The sequence below is a fragment of the Vombatus ursinus genome, unplaced genomic scaffold, assembly GCF_900497805.2.
Source record: "Vombatus ursinus unplaced genomic scaffold, bare-nosed wombat genome assembly UNPS02014941.1, whole genome shotgun sequence".
Lineage (NCBI taxonomy): Eukaryota > Metazoa > Chordata > Mammalia > Diprotodontia > Vombatidae > Vombatus > Vombatus ursinus.
In genome coordinates this window covers 669,049-688,591 of record NW_020954719.1, presented here as the reverse complement: position 1 = coordinate 688,591, position 19,543 = coordinate 669,049, and the positions used below count along the sequence as shown (strand labels likewise).

Genomic DNA, 19,543 nt, shown 5'->3' with positions numbered 1-19,543 from the left:
GGTACCTGAAAAACTTGACACCTTCCTGTCTCCAAAGTCTAGATACTGTATTTCAAAAAAATCATAAATGAAAACTCCTCAGACCTATTAGAACCAGAGAGCAAAGTAACAATTGAAAGGATCCACCAGTCAATTCTTGAAAGGCTCTTATGAACAATGCTTAGAATGTCATATCCAAAATCCAGAGCTTCCACATCAAAGACAAAGTATTATAAATAGCCAGAAAGAAAAGAATTCAAGTGCCAAGAAGACACAATCAGGTTTAAAAAGACCTGGAAGCTATCACTTAATGGAGAGGAAAGCTTGGAATACAACAGCCTAGCTTCAAAGCTGGGTATAATCCTACAGGGGAGGAAGAGAAGGATCTTTAATTCAATAGAGGCCTTCAGAGCATTCTTTAACAAGAGACCAGAGCTGAGTAGATAATTCAATATGCAAACATAGGAATAACAAATAACAAAAATTACATTTGAGCAATTAGTACTATAAGATAACGAGGGCAGGTAGGTGGTATGGTGTATAGAGTGCTGGGCCTGAGGTCAAGAAGATTTATCTTCATGAGTTCAAATCTGGCCTTAAACATTTACTAGGTATATGACCCTGGGCAACTCACTTGTTCGCCTCATTTTCCTCATCTGTAAAATGAGCTACAGAAGGAAATGGCAGATCATTCCAGTATCTTTATGAGAAAATGCCAAAATGGTTTTACAAAGAGTTAGACGTGACTGAAATGACTGAACAACAGCAACAAGTAAGATGATGAAGTGTTTATATTGTATTAAAGGTAGAACTGTGTCCTCTCAGAACCCTAGTGCTTTCAAGGGTCATTGAGGGAGTAAATATAAGACAGAACCTGGGAGTCATTTTGTCAAATGTTGATGATGTTAAAATAAAAAGGAAGGAAAAAGGAACATGCTGGAGAATAAAGTGGGAGGTAAGGGGTGGAATTTGCTTACAAAGAAGATTATGCAAACATAAGGTGAAAGAAATGACCACACATGAACCTGACTGTTTTTAGAAGTATACAAAAAAAGACTGAATACACATGCATACATAGTTTGAAATTTAAATACATTAAACTCTAGGTCCAAGAAAAGGAGATTAACAGGGAGGGTAAATTTAGGGAAGGAGTAGTGACAGCAGTTAGTCAAAGTAGATTCCATCTTTAGAAATTAGAGCATGAAGTGGTTAAAAAATGTAAAGAACATAAAGGCAAGATTCTATACTTAGACTGGATGAGAGGAAAAGAATAAGGGTAGTAGAATAGAAGTAAAATTCATCAAATATAAATCATTAATATTGACCACACTGTTTCTCTCAACACCTTCTTTGTAAAGAGAGAATGGGGAAAGGGAGAAATATGAAAGAATAGAATGCAGGAAAATACACATTTATTTTAACTGTGAATGGGATGAGCTCACCCATAAAATGGAATAGGGTAGCGGAAAGGATTATAAAGAAAAATTCAACAATATGTTCTTTACAAGAAACACACTTGAAAAAAGTTTGATAGTTAAAATAAGCGACTGGGACAAAATCTGTTGTTTCAGGTAAGCTCAAAAAAAAAAAAAACAAAGACGGTAATCATATTCTCAGACAAGACAACAATAAAGAAGAATCACTACTTAAAGGAAAGGCTAATTAATTTACAAGAGGAAATAAACAACAAAATAGCAACATCTGGGAATTTCAATGTACCTCTCCCCCACCCCCATAACTAGACAAATCTAGCCAAAAGCTAAATGAGAAAGAATAAAGGACACAGACAGAATTGTTAGCCAAGTTAGATGTGCTAGATCTCTGGTGATTACTGAATGAGCACAGAAAAGCATATACATTTTTCTCAGATGTATACAGCACCTTAAAAAAAAAAACTGGTGATGTGCTAGGCATAAAAACCTCTCAAATTCAGAAAGCAGAAATATTAAACACAGCCTTTATTGATCACAATGCATTAAAAGCTATATTCAGTAAAGAGCCTTTGTTGAAAGGATTAAAAATGTGGAGGCCAAACTTAATCCTAAAGAATTCATAGATCAAAGGACAAATCATAGGAAAAAATAGAAAATGTCACTAAAAAAAGTGAGAAGAGTCAGCATGCCAGAAATGTTTAGGATTCAGCCATAGCAATAATGAGAGGAAAATGTACATCTCTAAATACTTTCAGAAGTAAAGGGGGAAAATGGATCAATAAACTGTCTATTTAACTTAACTAGAAAACCAGCAAATTAAGAAACCTGAATTAACCCCCAAAGTAGAAATCCTGAAAATCACAGAAGAAATTCACAGAATCGAAAGGAAAAAAGAAACTTTTGATTTGATAAATAAAACTAGGAGGCAGCCTTTTTCAAGAAACAATAAAAATCATAGTTTTATTCTTTAAAAGAGCAAGGAAAAAAACCCCAAATTCCCATTATTGGTAATGAAATTACAGTGAATGAAGAAATAAAGAAAATTATTAGGCATTATTTTGCCTAATAATGATGAATATAAACAAAACAATATAAAATACCCAAATGAACAGAATAAGAAAAATAATTAAACCTTAGAAAAAGAAGTTAAAGAGAATAAAAAATAAACTCTCAAACCAGAGGAGGTGGGGGTGGGGGTAGTAGAAAAGGACCAAATTAATTCAAACATGACTTCTATCAAATATTAAAGCATATTCAATTCATGTATTAAATGAACTCTTTGCAAAAATTTCTCATTATACAAATATGATCTTGAGACCTAAGCAAGGAAGACACCAATCAAAAAAAGAAAACTAAGAGACCAATAATCCTAATGAATATCAATATAAAAATTTGACATATTTTGTTAGTAAAGAGGCTACAGCAGTTTACCAAAAAAGTATGACCAGTAGCACTGATCAGTATGACTGACCATGTAGGATTATAGTAGGAATGTAGGGTTGGGTCAATATTGGGAAAACCATAAACATAATAGGTCACTATTAACAAAAGCAATGAAACAAAACTGAACAGAAAGAGCTGGCGGAGAGCACGGTTGTATGGCTTTATGGTGCTCTGTTAAGCCTGAGGGAAAGAGGCGGGCATCTAGCCACAGGAAGTTCTTTTCCTCAGAAGTCACTTAAAGTAGAGACAAGCTGTGAAATGTGAATTGCCTAAGCTGGGAAAATTTTGAGGTTCAGCTCCCAGGGAAAGCATAATCAAAGTGGAAGGAGTCAAAAAGTGAAAATAAGGACAAATAAGGAAAAAAGACTGAAGTTACCAAAGATCTCAGGAAGAAGAAAACTTAAAGACCTTGAATGTAAGCAGATAAACCCACCTAGACAGTATTAATAATAGAAGGGAATATGGACTCCAGATCAGCTAAGCAAGTTCAGACATCTACAAATAAATATTTTAATACCAAAGAAAATGAATCAATAACTTGTAAGGTAGAAGACGCTATTGATTCCTAAAGAGAAAACAGCATCACAGCAAGATGTTTTTGATGTGTTTAAAAGAGAAATAAGAACTGTGAAAGCAGAGTTTATAGCCTGCACAGTAGAAATAATTGACAGAATATAAAATTTTGAATCCATGGTGACAAGTCTCACTAAAGAACAAATAATTGATTGGGAATGCAAATGCACAGAAGTGAAGGATCATCTAGAAGAAGGGAAAAAGCATTAGTGGGAAGATGTAAATGATAGTGACATTTTAGTGTCAGTTTTCTATATATGTGGATGAGATCTGCTAAGACTCAGAATTCTGGGAGGTTAGATCTTAAAAGGGTAGAAAAGTAGGGAGGAAGGACATTGCAGACTAGAGAAACTACATGATCGAAAGTTTGGAGGTAGGCCTGTATATGGCAAGTTTGGTGAAACAAACATAGATGAGTTTGGATAGAATAGAGAGTTAATAAATGTGTATTGAATTTAATTCATATAAAGAAGTAATGCAAAATAATGTTGAGGTAAGTAAAGACTCTATTGATGAGAGCCTTGAATACCAGGCTAAGAAGTTTGAATTTTGTTTGTTAGGGAGTTGGGAGTAAGGAGAAGGTAATTGAGCAGCGGTGTGTACAAAGAACTGATTAGGAATATAATATATATTAAAATGTAAATTATATAATTTTATATATTATATGTAATATAATTATAATTATAATTTTTTATGAAATCTTTTGTTTTTATATTGAAATGTTTGTGTTTAATAATTGTTAAATTCATAATAAAAAGAAAAAATTACTATTGCAACATCTCAAGCATGAAATGATAAAGGCCTGTTAATGGCGTTAGGAAGAAAGTTCAGATTTCAAAAACGTTGTTAAGAGAGGACTAGCTGAATTTAGTGGCTAATTAGATGGAAGACAAAAAGGGAAAGTCAAAGAATACTCTCAGGTTTCAAGCTTGGATGACTGAGAAAATGATGGGAGCAATAACAAAAATGGGGAATTCTTTGGGGAGAAATTGGCTTGTTGGTTTCAGGGTAAAGAAGATAACGTTTAAACCTAATTGAATTTAGACGTGTTACTGGCAATTCATATAGGACTGAAGCTCAGGATGAGGCTAGAGATATTAGCTATGTGTGTGTATATGTGTATGTAGGTATATATAATACCTAGAATGTATAAAGTGCTTTAAATTTGCAAAGCACTTTGTTATATCATGGATCTTCATGATGATGCTGTGTAGTAGGTACTATTATTATTCTGTTTTACACATGATGGAACTGAGGCACAGAGAAGATAAGTGGCTTGGCAGGGGTTGCAACAACTTTACCAACTATAAGATACAAGTATCTGAGGCAAAATTTAAATTGCTCTTCTCTCCCCTTCTACCTTTCCTGTCTTCTCATATTTCACTCTTCTCTGTGTACTCTAAGATCCAGTGATACTTGCTATACCTCTCATACCTCAGTACCTTCTTATTGGCTCTCTCATGTGCCTAGAATACTTCACCTCCTCACCTCTACTTCTGGCTTCTTTTAAAACTTAACTTAGACTCACCTTCTGTAGGAGGCCTTCCTGATTCCAAATCCAGCACTCTTTCCTCTGTGCCACCTATCTATGGGATAGGGTTGCTCTCTCCAACTCAGTTGATTTAGTCAGAAGACCCAGAATGCTATCACAAGATGTTAATGAGGTATTATATTGACTATAGATGAATCCTTGCCCTGAGCCCTTTATCAGCAGCAAACACCTTTCTGATTTAAGAAAGGAAGCTAATTCAGTAGGCTGAGAAAACAGATTAGCCACATATCTGGGAACTTAAAATATCTAAAGCCCTGAGGCACTTAAAGCTGTCAACAGTAAAAGCTGCTTATTAGGGAGATGGCTTCTGGTAGTTGTAAGGATTTTCTCCTGTCCTCCGTTCCCATCAGCCATATAATTATGATCAAGGATCAGAGACACATTCCAGTTAGACACAAATAGATGGAAACATCCAGGGAAAAAATAGATTTAAGGACCATGACCACTGACAGTAGGACTATGAAGAGGAACAGATCCCAAAAATTCATCATAAAAGGCTTTACAAAGAGAGAAAAGCCCTCCAGGCCCTTTAGTATGAGGAGTTGTGAGTTGCCTTTACCATATATGTATCCTACACATGAGCCTCACTGTCATTTATACTTAAGTTTGAGTGCATTCTTCCCTTGGGCACTGTATAGTATGAGAGAGAAGGTACTCCTTGTAAGATGTTTTGTAACTACTATTCTTCTTTTGCTAAGAGCTAATTGTGTATTTGCTCATTGTTAATGGGAAGTACATTGATAAGGAGCTCATTGAGACTGAAGTGTTTTGAGGACAGATTCACAGGTTTACCCCAAGAACCTGAGGTAAAAGCTACCCTTCAAGAACCCAGCCTGCAAACTCAAATGCAATTTGAAGGAATATTCTGAAAGAAGATACAAATAAATATATGTCCATATATAATACATACACATATGTAATATATATATATATACATGTATGTGTTTTTTGCATATATTTGTGTGAGTATACACATGTGAATGTGTATATATGCTATACATACACACATGCAAATAAAAATTGGGAGTCTTCATCCACATAGGTGATCGTTTAAGTTATAGGGTTGGAAGAATTCTGTAAGAGAGAGAGAATGTAGGATGGGGGAAGCCTGAGGTTAGATTCCAAATACTCCCTCATTTAGGGAGTCAGGAGGAAGAATTATAGCCATTGATAGATAGAAAGCAATGGTGACATCAAAAATAATAAGAATCAGGACATGTCATTGAAGCCAAGGGAGGGAGAAGGGGGCTAGAGTCATTTTTATCTGGTACTAAAGAGAGATCAAGGAGAAGAATTATTTGAATTTGGCAAATTTGTCATCTCTTTATTTGACTTTATTCAGATTTCTGATCAAATTTTTCTTGATAGTTAAAAATAAATTGATAGGTAGCTAAGAAATAGCCAATTGTTTTTATGGGATAGTCAGTTTTCTTGATTATTCATTGAGAAAATAAATGGATGTTTAAGCTTATATAAATATTTTCCTTATTGATCTTTTTTTTAGGAGACGGATGAGCAGAAACTTCATAAAATTGCCACTGAACTCTTGCTTACAGAAAGAGCCTATGTTAATCGACTTGACCTTTTAGACAAGGTAATATTTTCCTTTTCAGGAAAAAATTTATTTTTGTTATCTCTGTTATTTATATTGTGTTATTTGACATCGTAAATAATGTAAAATTTAGAATATTAAGCTTTTTTTCCAGAAAGAGTTAAGTTTCCAGCTCTTTAGTTACTAGTAATTGCCTCAAATAAATGTTTACTACCATCTGTTTTTTTGCATGTGGACTTGCTAGGTTTAAATATTTCTTCTTGACAAACATAGAAACAATAAGCTCCTATAGTTAATCGTAGGAAAACAAATGACATTGTAAGCTGTTTGCATCAGTTCCTTTAACCAATCTGTGGCAGTAGTAGATAGAGGAACCAAAACTTCAACAGAAGATCAAAACTTTAGTTGAAACATCCAAAAGAGAAAGGATAGGTTAGGGTAGTATAAGAGATAGAATGCATGTGCCCATGTGTGCAAACATCCATCTAAGAACCAATACCTACTAAGATTTCCAGTAGAACGAAGGAAGCAACTGCCAGATTGAAGCAAAAAGCCTGAAGCCCAAGGTGTTCACAGGCCAAGTAAAAAGTGTCTTCTTCTATTCTCACAGTGAGAAGTTAAGAATGTCAACAGGCCAACAGCCAGAATAAGACCACATACACTTAGATACAGTACTAGATTAACAATTTTTATTTGTTGGATATTTAATGCTCTTCACAACCTTTCCCATTCCTACCTTTCCTGTCTTCTCATATTTTACTCTTTTCTACATACTCTAAGATCCAGGTATACTTGCTATTCCTCCTATCTCTGTACCTTATTACTGACCTTCTCATGTGCCTAAAATATTCTACCTCTTGATATTCCTGGCTTCTTTCAAAAGTTAGTTTAGACCTCACCTTCTTTAGGAGGCCTTCCTGGTTCTTCTTCCTAATCCCCCAATCACTTGAGCCTTCCTTTCTAAAGTTATCTTCCATCTGCTCTGTAGCTTGTATGTACTTATTAATTTATATGTTTTCTTCCTTATTAGTATGTAAGCTTCTTGAAGGCAGGAACTTTTTGCATTTTTGCTCTTCTTTGTGTCCTCGGCATATAGCACTGTGCTTGGCACATGGTAACCATTTAATGAATGTTTGTTGCTTGATTGGTTTTTTCCCCCAATGTATTATTTTAATCCTCTGAAATAGTAGAAACATTTTTTAAAAACCTAAAAGAAGGATTATGTTATCTTTTCAAGAAGAAAATTAGGGAAAGCCCATATTCTCTCCCATTGGCAAAGATTGGCAAGGAACCCAGGCTAAGAGAGATGACATCTTGAAATCTATATTTTATAATAAACCAAACCTTGGGGGTTGCTAGTAGAGAAAAGTGGGAATTATAAGGAATTATCCAGCTGGCCTATAGCTTCATGCATTTCTGATTCTATATGCTTTCAAAGTAGCTTTTTCAGATAGGAACTAAAGCATTTTATAATGTAAAATAAGAGTATCAAAAAATTTTCAGGGCACATTGAAGATTTATTGGTGAGAAATGTGACCATAGAATTGTAGACTTAGGCTTAGAAAAGACTTTAAAATAACCCTAACCCCCTCATTTTGCAGATAAGGAAATTGAAGGTCAAAGTAGTTAAGTGACTTGCCTCAGAACTTTGATAGTAGAAAAGAATATTATTGCTTCAATATTCACTGTCTCCTGAAGACTGACATCTCTGGAGCTGTCTAGATAAGTCTCATTTCCTTAATATTTCTTTTATCCTTGGAGTAAACCAAATTTCTGTTAGGCTGGTAAGATAAGGACATTTTTGTAATTCTGATTCTCAAATATATGCCTTTTTCTTTTTTATTAATTTATTTTAAACTTAAATACACAATAAGAAAAGAAAAAGAAACATATTATAAACTTAAATATTAAAACTTAAGTACAAAATAAGAAAAGAAAAAAAGCATTGCCATGTGCACAGCAGAACGTAAGATAAGATTCAAAATAAACAACAATAAATTTCCATTTCAAAAAAGATTATATAATAAATACTATGCATTGTATTCATAGCTATCCATCTTTTCTTCGCTTCCTTGTAAATTTTCTTTTCTTCTCTGCTGTGCACTTTTTACTTTGTTCTTTTTTCCACCTTCCTCCTTTTCCCTCCCTCAAGAAGGCTACAATTAAGCACAGATATGTTATATGTATGTATCTGTGTGTATGTATATGTGTGTGGTATGTATGTGTGCATGTGTGTATATATACACATGTATATACATATACACACATATACTTAGAAATCTATAATTATTCTCATATGTGGACATACACATTCATATGCATCTATGTAAGAACCATACTATACTTATTTGTCCTCTGTTTCTCTGAGGATAGATAATCTCTTCCTTCATAAGTCCAACATAAGAAATATGTTTCCATATTTTTCTAAGTTTACCATCTTGTCATTTCCTACACCACAGTAACATTCCAACCTTATGCTGTCTAGTTATTTTAAATAGTCTAAAACAAAATTGATTAATATGACTGACATATAATGTAGTTTTCCTATTTTTCTATATTTAATTAAATCTGTTTTGGCTTTAACTTTGTCTGAGACCATGATTACTATCCCTGCTTTTTTCCCCTAATAAATTCTACTCTTTATCTTTATTTTATGTTTGTGTATTTCTCTTATTTCATATCCCTCCTGACTCCTCTACTTTACTTCTACCTTGCCCTCCTGTTACTTACCCTACCACCGCTACATGGATCCTTCCCTTATTCTCCCATTCCTGTTAATCTAAACACCCTTCTGTTAGCCCCCTTATGCTGTTTCCTCAACTTCTCCTCCAAAAAACCCTCCCTTATTCTCTCCCCCCTCCTTATCTCCTTAGCCTTTTATTTCTTTCTGAATTTGGAAGACGTTTATATCCTTCTAGATATATATGTATTGTTGCCTCTTAAACCCATTCCTAATGAAAGTAGGGTTCTAGAACTACCAGCCCTCCTCCCCCATTTAATTCCTTTGTGTCAGTCTTCTTCTTGCACCTCATTTATATAATTACTACTTTTACTTTTCCTAAATGGTTTTACTTTTTAAAATCATATACTCAGGTCTACCCCAATCTTTCTTTCAAACTACTCAATTACTAATACCAGTTTTAGACATATGTTTTGTATTTCCTCATATAAAAAGTAAACAGTCTGTCTTTATTGATTCCCTTGTAATTACATTTTGGCATGTAACTTATGTTTCTCTTAGATCTTATATGTCAAATCTTCTATTAAGTTCAGTTTTTTTTTTTTTAATAAAAATCCCAAAGTCTGGCAATTCATTAAATGTCCATTTTTTTTTTCCATTTAGGATTATGCTTAACTTTGCTGGGTATGATATTTTCAGCCACAAACCCAGTTCTTTTGCTCTTTGCTATATAGTGTTCCAAGACCTGCTGTCTTTTAATATCACTGCTACTAGGTTTGTGTGATTCTAATTGTGACAGTGCCATATTTAATTTTTTTTTCTTGTTCTTAATATTTTTGCCTTGAAGTGAGGTTTCAGAATTTGACTATGATATTCCTGTAGATTTTTCTCATAGTATCTCTTTCAGGTATTGATCAGTGGATCTCTTCTATGTCTACTTTCCCCTCTTGTTCTAACACTTCAGGACAGTTTTCTTTAATTATTTTTTGTATTATTATATCAAGATTCTTTTTTTAATCATAGCTTTCAGGTAGTTTAATTATTCTTATTTTTTTTCTTGATCTGTTCTCCAGATCAGTTGTTTTTCTAATGAGATGTTTCACATTCTCTTCTATTTTTTCATTCTCATATTTTGTTTTATTAGTTTTTCTTGGATTGTTCTTATTTTTTTTTTAATTTTTCCTCACTATCTCTCATTTGATTTTTAAAGTCTTTTTTAAGTTCTTCTATAAATTCATTTTGGGCAGGTAACCATTTGACATTACTCTTTGGGGCAGAGCAGGCTTTTTTTGCTTCATTATCTTTCTCTGAAGACTAACCCCAGTCTTCTCTATTCCCATAGTAATTTTCTATAGGTGGATTCTTTCTCCTTTGCCTGCTTATTTTTTAAAAATTTGTAGCAACTTATTTTTTGTAATCGCCTTTAGTCCTGGGATATGGGGAATGATGCCCCTGGCCTCAGGTGCTCCTTCAGTTCTTCCCTCTGGCCTGGAACCAAAATCAAGAACTCTTCCCTTCTATAAGTGCCCACAGCCAGCAATGTCCCTGCCCTACTGCTTCTGCATTCACTGGAAGTGTGCTGGTTCCTTCTTGCCCAGGGCCGTGTTTCAGCAACACAGATGGGTCTGGCATTCCTTATCAGCAGAGGTTCCCTCAATCTTCCCTGGCTCAGAAGCCCAACTCCCCACACTATCTGGGAGGTGAAAGTTCTTGTGGCTTGGGCCAAGACTACCTCCCAACCCAGCTAGCCCCAGGGTTCCCCTCTTGCTATTTCAGTGGAACTAGCCTGGAGGTGTTTACACTTCATACCTGAGGCGCTATTTTATCTTGTTTGTGGGGAAAATCTAGAGAGCTTGGGATTTTCTGACCTATTCCACCATCTTCCCAGAATCATCTCTTTACATGACATTTTACTGAATAATTTTACCAGAAATAAATCATTGTTTAGATAGCAGTTAAAAATCATTTTAGCTCATTTTACTCTTAAGTATTTTTTGATATTTGGGTTTTTCCCCCCACTACTACAGATTGTATATTTATATACTTAGCTATATTAATGAGCCTGATTTTTTTGCTGTCTTTGCTTATTTTATTGATTTTTTTTTTACATCTGTCCTGCCAGTACCTATTATGATGCTTTTTGCCATACATTTTCCCTTTCTTTGAACTTGAAAATCTTAATTGCTATATTGTCCAACTGGTACCTATTTGTTGGTGTCCCTTAAGTCATCATTTTTTGTCTCTCTAGAAAATGCAGAGGAGGTGAATTTACATATTTAGCGACCATCTGGACACTTGTCAATGAATAGATCTCCTGTCTATATTCATCATAATAAGTAATTAGGAAATGCAATAACCTTAGTGAAGTACATCAAAGATTGTTCATTTTTAAAATAGTTATTAGCTGTATGTATGTTAGAATATTTTAATCTTATGTTACATTATTAGATTGTCCATTAATTGGACATTAATATTTATTACTGAGCATTTAAAATTCTAAGTACTGAAAATTCATTCAGTATAAAAGTATTAACATTGTCTCTATAAAAGGCATTGTGCAGAATACAAAGGTATGTAAAGTTTGTTCTCCCTAAGTGATTTTATAGTCCAGTAGGGGAGTAGAATAGGTGCGCAAATTATTACATTAAAAAAGTATGCAGTAAGTTCCATATTAGGGCTTATAGTGTGCTGTAGAAAAAGTGAATGGAAAAAGAACCATAAGTACAATTCAGTTGAACAAACATTTATTAAGTTCCCACTATGCACAAGGCACTGTTTTGAGACTGAGGTAGGTTAAGTGATTGCACAAGTTCATCCAGATGTTTAGTCATTGATAACAGGTTAGATCCCAGATCTTTTCATTACTAAGCAAGGACTCTCATCATTATACTAGAGCAAAGTCCTAAACATAAAATCAAAACGAATTCCTTTAATCATGTTTTTAAAGGTTTTTTTTTTTTTTTAGCACTCAAACATACTTATTTTGCTCTTTTGCTTCAGATATTTTATTGCAGACTATTGGAAGAAGCTAATCGAGGCTCATTTCCAGCAGAGATGGTGAACAAAATATTTTCTAATATTTCATCAATAAATGCATTTCATAGTAAATTCCTTTTGCCAGAGCTGGAGAAACGAATGCAGGAATGGTAAGAAAAGATGGTTTTTAAATGATGGGTTTAAGTGATGAGAAAACTGCCTATGCTACTAAGATATAGATTGTTTGTTTTCTTTACCAAACTCCAAAAACCAAAGCCAGGCAATCCTTCAGCAAACAGTGTGTATTTTATGTGACAAGGTTCTAGGGTCTTTCATTCTTATTTATAGGTCAGCCTCTCAACTTGCCACTTGATTCATTCTCATATTTAGTTATCTCAAATTCTAGGGTGTCTGGGAGTATGTTTGCATTTTTCCTTATTGATAAAATTTCAACAAATCTCTCATCATCTAAGATCAGACTCCCAAATCATTTCAGTAAAAACCATTTAATAAACTGGAGAAACCTTGCTTCTTTAAGAGCTGCTCATATCTAGCTATATTACCCCCCCCAAAATCCTACAATTGATTACTTACTGGATGTGTAACTTATTAACAATACAATCAATCATATCACAAAGGCATAATAATTCTTAACACTTGTTTAACGGTAAAGGAAAAAAAAGTCACCCGAGTCACCTGAAACCATCACTGTTGATTGCTGGTGGTTTTTTCTTACTTTTGAAAACCTAGTCCTACCACTTAACCTTGCAGATTAAGAACCCTCAAGATTCCCAGATGTCTCATCCCATTTATTCTCTTCAGCCTTCCTGCAGGATAAAGGTCAAAGTAGTTTGGTAAAGAAGGGAGCCGATTCCACCTTCTGGTTCTCTCAGTCTCTCCCTAGCTAATGAGTCTATTGGGCTTCTATTATCTCTCCTACCACTTACCTCTTTTATTACCACTCTTAGTCTCTTCAGACTCATAAGTTTCTCTTCATAATGTCTTTCCGTAGAACAGCTTTTAAGATCGTTAGAACAAGAAAGAAGTTTTGCCTACTCTTCATTGTTTTTGTCTGTTTCCATAGTTTCTATCACATGGCCTTATGGATCAGAGTTATGTTAGTAAATGTTTAACAACCAGCTATCCCCCCCCCAAAAAAAGAATGCATATAACATACTTTTAAGTTTCATCTACATTATAAACATTTTTCAGCACTTTGTTGTTTATAGATAATTAACAAATAATAAATCAAGCCCTTATTTGTAGGGTTTGCTGATTTCCTAGTAATAACTAAGGAAAAGGGAAGGGAACAAGCATTTACATAGTGCCTACTAGCTGACTCCAGCATATTCCTGTTTATGGTTCAGCAATAAAAATACATACTGCCCTTGACTCCATAGTGAATTATAAGCACCTCATAGACTAACAGTTACAATTGTACCTCATGGCATCTATGATCTTAAAGAGACAGTAATAGTTTCTATAACCTCTGTAGGAGGGGACTTTGAAATAGGGAGTTACAGATAGGTATTTTTACCCAGAAAGAACTGGTAAATAACATACTGCATTTGTGGCCTAAAAAATTGTAATTTGAGTTTTTATTGAAGTTGCTGCTGCCTCTATTCTCCAGCTGCTTTTAGATGAGAAGAGACAAGGCCAATTTTAAGCTCTAGGAGAGAACTTTATACCTTTGACTCAGGGACACCTCACTTTCTACTCCCTGAGGTTCAATAGTTTTGATATAGAGAAGAAAAGGATGACTTCCCTACCATTTTCTTAATTTGCTGGAAGTATAAGAGAGCTTAATAATCCATTTACTGCTTTGTTCTACAGGGAAACTACTCCTAGAATTGGTGACATCCTACAGAAATTGGCTCCTTTCCTCAAAATGTATGGAGAGTATGTGAAAGGCTTTGATAATGCAACGGAATTGGTTAAAACCATGACTGAACGGATACCTCAATTTAAATCAGTAATTGAAGAAATTCAGGTAATAGGGTTGTCAAGTCTATAAATATTTTTCTTGCTATAGTGGACTGTTAAAAAATGAAAGATCTCTTTCAGCTATACAGTTTTGAGTCTTTTCCCGTTCCCTGATGGTTGTGAGGTCCAGAAGTGTCCAATCTGCAAGAAAAACCACTGAGGTAGAGCTCTAAGCCAATAATACTTCATTAAAGGGTCCACAGCTCCCTCTAATGAAGTGGACCTCAGATCTTCCTCATAATCTGAGATGCCTCCTTTTCCCAGGGTCTGCACATAAGGCATGAATACAGAATCTCATTGGTTATTAGACTTTGATTTTGACTCTCCAGGAGGGCCAGAATTGATGCATCAGCATGGGTGGTCACAAAATTGGCAAGGCAAGTATCATTTCTCCTGACTAAGTGGTCATAAGATGGTCACCTGCTCATGTTGGACAAAAGAAGGGTGTTCCAGAGAGTCATAAACAAATTGGTGGACTTTCCAGGTCATGCCACCTATGCTGGGTTTAGACATAGATTTGAGGAAAACAGGATGGAGATATCTTTGTCAGCATTCTTGTGGTTGTGCAAGTGAACTCCATAACTGGTAAACAAGTGGTGACTGTTAGATCAAAATTTGAGGCCTACTATAAGAACCTATCTTGTCCAGTTTATCTCTGTGTGATTGATGTAAAATATATATGAATACATGTTTATTCTTATACTATTGTTAGATGCCTGACTAAATGCACATTGCTAGATGATTATGTTACTAATAATTGTTAATAATCACTACCCTTTATGGAATCACACTTAACTGATTAATACTGATTGAAATGGAGTAGGGGTTCAAATGAATCATTTCTCACTAGGAACTCTTAAGAATAATAAAAAATGCTTTCTATTATCCATTCTTGTAGCAAAGAAAGTTAATTTTTTCCCATTCCTTTATAAATTTGCATAATATTTCCTCATAAATCAGCCAGCAAATATTTATTAAGCTTCTACTATATGTCAAACACTATATTCAGTTGATCCCTTTCTGGCCTCTAGTCTACAGGTTAGTTTATCAGAATAACTGTGGAACATTTAAATCTTACATGATTTACACAGAACTCGTGCTCGTAGGGCAGCTAGGTGGTGCAGTGTATAGAGCATCGGCCCTGAAGTCAGGAGGACCTGAATTCAAATCCGACCTCAGACCAAACACTTGACACTTACTAGCTGTGTGACCCTGGGCAAGTCACTTAACCCCAATTGCCTAATAAATAAAAAATGAAAAAAAAAGAAATAGTGCTTGTAATATTGTTTTTGGTCACTTCAGATAGATTATAAACACTTTGAGGATGGAGATGATCTGTTTTTGCATTTGTATTTCTAGTTTGTACTGATTGATTGTGCAGTGTGTTATTCTTTCCTATTTTGTCAAATGTGTACTGTACTGTAACTACCATAATTTCCATTTGACACATTATTCTTTGATCAGATATGTTAAAAAAAAAAAATTTAAGACAAGTGTACTTTCTGGCCAGGCTATAATTCTCAGCTTAATGTATGTAAAAAGGGTTTGTAAGCTTTAAAGTGCTATATAATGTAACATTATTTATAATTATCAAATAGGTTTAATATATACTTTGATTCTTCAGTGGATCTGTTATGTAATTGATGTGGGATCTCTTTTCCATCTCTCCATAATGACAATTACGGATCTTCTACAAGAGTGTCCATTCAATATAGGAGGGAGGAAGGTGTGTGGGTTGATTATTTTTGTTATTTTTTTATTTTTGTTAATACTGAAGTCTGTGATTTTTTTCTACTGTAAATTTGATGTCCTTCTTGAGAACTGATTACTCCTTGCCTTCAAAATTGTGTCACATGCAGCACAGACCTCTGACTAGTCTAGGTTCTCTTCACATCTCTTTTTTTTCTTTAGTGCTGTTTTCTACCTGTAACTCAACAGGGCTGTGAATAGAATAGAATCTACCATCACCGATGGAGTAGTTTGTTATAGAAATCTTGACAAATATTTTCCATTCTTTACCTTCCTTCTGGTTTTATTCTTAACAGCCATAGAGTGATCTTAGTTGAGTCTTTTTTCAAGGTTTCTATAAAATTGTTTTTCCTTCCACTGCTTCTTGTTTTATAAGGTGACACTGTGCATAATGTCCACTATTCTCCTCTGAAGATTTGACAAATAAGTTTATATATGGTCTTAATTTTTTGTTTTTGAACATGAAATATTCTACTAATACAGATCAGCACAGATGTTCTGCAACAGTCTCACAGTTGCCTGGAGTACTGAGAGGTTAATTGACTGTACTAGTGTGACAAACAGTGTATGTCAGAGGCAAGACTTGAATCCATGTTTTCTTGGCTAGCTGTCCACTGTGCCTCTCATATATGCTATTGTTTTCAAAATACTTTTTTTTTTTGGTTTAGATTCATCAAATTCTTTCTTTCTTTCTTCTTCTTCTTTTTTTTTTTTTGGTGAGGCAATTGGGGTTAAGTGACTTGCCCAGGGTCATACAGCTAGTAAGTGTCAAGTGTTTGGTCTGAGGCCACATTTGAACTCAGGTACTCCTGACTTCAGGGCCGGTGCTGTATCCACTGCGCCACCTAGCTGCCCCTTAATTCTTTCTTTTGCTTGATTAATGAAAGCGTGATCATGAGTATCTTCTTAATGCTGTTCCTAAAGTTGAAAGAATCAAAAATTGAGACTAACACTGCTCAGTTGCAATAGGAGAAGTACCTTTATGTAGTGTAAAGAGGAAGGGATGAGAGACTGGGAATCTATATTGTAAAGAAATAGTGGCCATAGGCAAGAAAAAAGGGAAACCTTAGATATAAATATTTTTTAAAGTCTTATTCTGTGTCCTAAAAAGTACTTCATTAATGAATGGATGAATGAAAAAACACTGGGCAGTGGGTGGTGCAGTGGATAGAGCACTGGCCCTGGAGTCAGGAAGATCTGAGTTCAAATCCAGCCTCAGACACATAACACTCACTAGCTGTATGACCCTGGTCAAGTTACTTAACCCCATTGCCTAACCCAAAAAAACCACTTATTAAATGCTTACTAAGTGCAAAGCACTTTGCTAAGTGCTGGGAATACTAAGAAATATAGGATAATGTTTAATCTCAAAGAGTTCATATTCTAAAGGGGGAGACAATATATACATAGCAATACATATGTACTGAATATATGTGTGTGTGTGTGTGTGTGTGTGTATTTGGTTTTACATTTACCTGACTTGAACTGAAACTCCTTTCTGCTTTACCTTAGAAATACCACTGTGAATACCAGCAACATCCTTATGTATACTTTCTCTTGCTGACTCTGTTGCACATTTCTATTAAGCAGAAGTAGCAGTTCAGTTTAGTAGAATCTACAACAAAATTAATAGCACTAATTCTTAAGATAATTTACCTAGTATAATGATCCCAAATTTTTTATATTATCTTAAATCTTTTGTGTCATTTAAACTTTTAAAAGATTTCCACTAGTAGTAAAAGTGAAAAAATAAATTGAAAAGCATTGATTGGTATTCAGAGGAGCTAGTTATAAATCCTATTTCCTCCCTTCATTTACCTGACTGACTTTGGGCAAGTTATTTAAACCTCTTTGTTCCAGTTTCCTCAATTGTATAATGAAAAGCTTGGACTAAGTAATCTCTAAAATCCCTCCTAGTCCGTAATCTTATGACCTCCTATGTTGTTCATATGGTTGTATGAAAACTTTGGGATTATCTCAGAGAAAGCTTTTTTCTTCATCGCTAACTACTAACTGGGGCGGGGGGGAGATATTCTTAACATACCTGTTCCTTAAGAAAGGGTAATGAATTTTCATCTTTTAGTTTCTAGGAAGGATAAAGGGCTTATCTGAGAAATGTTTTGTCAAATGAATTATGTATTCAAATATGACGGTACAAGTATTGAGAGAATGGTTTAAGTTCAAAAGCACTGACGTTTAATTATAAAATTGTTTCTACTCAGTTCAACCAAAAAAAAAAAAAAGTCAACCCTATGGTATACTATGAACCTCATTAATGAGATGTTCCTTGCTAAAAAGCTCTGGAAAACGATTTTATGATTTGCCTTTATCAAGCCTTTAAGCTGAAATAGTGAAATGGTTACTAGTCACCATGAATTCTAACGTTGAAAATTCCACTTTGTCTTCCCTTCTGCCTACCTTATTGTTGCTCCAAATGAAAACCCTTCACATGGGGACTTATTTGAGATTAAATGAATGAAGAAAGTTTTCTTTAAAGTATCTCTTCTCTTTCCAGAAACAAAAGATCTGTGGGAGTTTAACACTGCAGCATCACATGCTAGAACCTGTACAGCGAATCCCCCGTTATGAGATGCTCCTTAAAGACTATCTAAGGAAATTGCCTCCTGACTCCCTAGACTGGAATGATGCTAAAAGTAAGTAACTGTTTTTTTTTAACATGGTAAGATAACCATGTAGTACCATTTAACAGTAGCCTTCAATATATAACATTTAGATAATGGAGAACAGGATCAATGAAAATTATTTCACCAAAACTTGAGTTACTTGATTTTTCGCTAAGGTTTAGAAGAGGACAAACTGTGCAAATTTCATAATTTATGATTAGCTATAAATCTTAAAGTGAGAGCCCTCTCCACAACAGTACTTCCACATCCACTCCCATTTTTAAAGAAATGATAATTAGAACTTGATTTCCAATTAAGTAAAGCACTTGCTCTATTAACCTTAAACCTGGGAGCTTCATGTATGACTTTGATCCCAAATTTCTAACTTTCCTGTTGTATTTTTTATGTACTAGTCAGCAATGCAACATTATGAGGAAGAACGAAACGTATTTATTTGCTTTTCTGATTTTCTTTCCATATAGAATCACTTGAAATTATCTCTACTGCAGCAAGTCATTCCAATAGTGCAATACGGAAAATGGTAGGTGGTTTTGAGAGGAGAGAAAAAGCCTAGTTATTGAATTATTTGTACTTTAGCCATCTATGAGGTTAGCCTACCCCCTACTCCGTGAAAAGTAACTCAGTTTATCAGACAAGGATAAAAATGGCCACATTTTTCATTATTGCTTTCTGCTATATGTATTGTCACAGATTAATTTCATTCTTAGTACTGCTGGATTATAGAATTTGAACTGGAGCGAATTTCAGAGGCCAATTCTCTTATTTTTAAGATGGGGAAACTGAGACCCTGGGAAGTTAAATGACTTGTACCTAGGTCCTCTGACTCCAGAGCCGATGTGCTTTTCTTCTGTACCCAACCAACTCTCCCCATTCTGCCAAAGTTTACTTGTGGGTTTTATTTGTTTGCTTGTTTCTTTACTGTGGAATGAAGCAGTTATTACTATATTTCTCAACTTTTTATTCCACTAAAAATATTCC

At 34.6% G+C, this 19,543-nt stretch overlaps 1 protein-coding gene across 2 annotated transcripts in view; it reads left to right on the top strand.

The window, feature by feature from the left end:
* FGD4 (FYVE, RhoGEF and PH domain containing 4) overlaps window positions 1-19,543 on the top strand; it is a 249,356-nt gene that overhangs the window by 198,576 nt on the left and 31,237 nt on the right. For both annotated transcript variants that reach the window (XM_027844267.1, XM_027844268.1), the window contains 5 exons: window positions 6,485-6,574; window positions 12,213-12,358; window positions 14,022-14,178; window positions 18,436-18,574; window positions 19,027-19,085. In XM_027844267.1, the coding sequence (XP_027700068.1) occupies window positions 6,485-6,574; window positions 12,213-12,358; window positions 14,022-14,178; window positions 18,436-18,574; window positions 19,027-19,085 (591 nt within the window). The remainder of the gene's footprint in view (window positions 1-6,484; window positions 6,575-12,212; window positions 12,359-14,021; window positions 14,179-18,435; window positions 18,575-19,026; window positions 19,086-19,543) is intronic.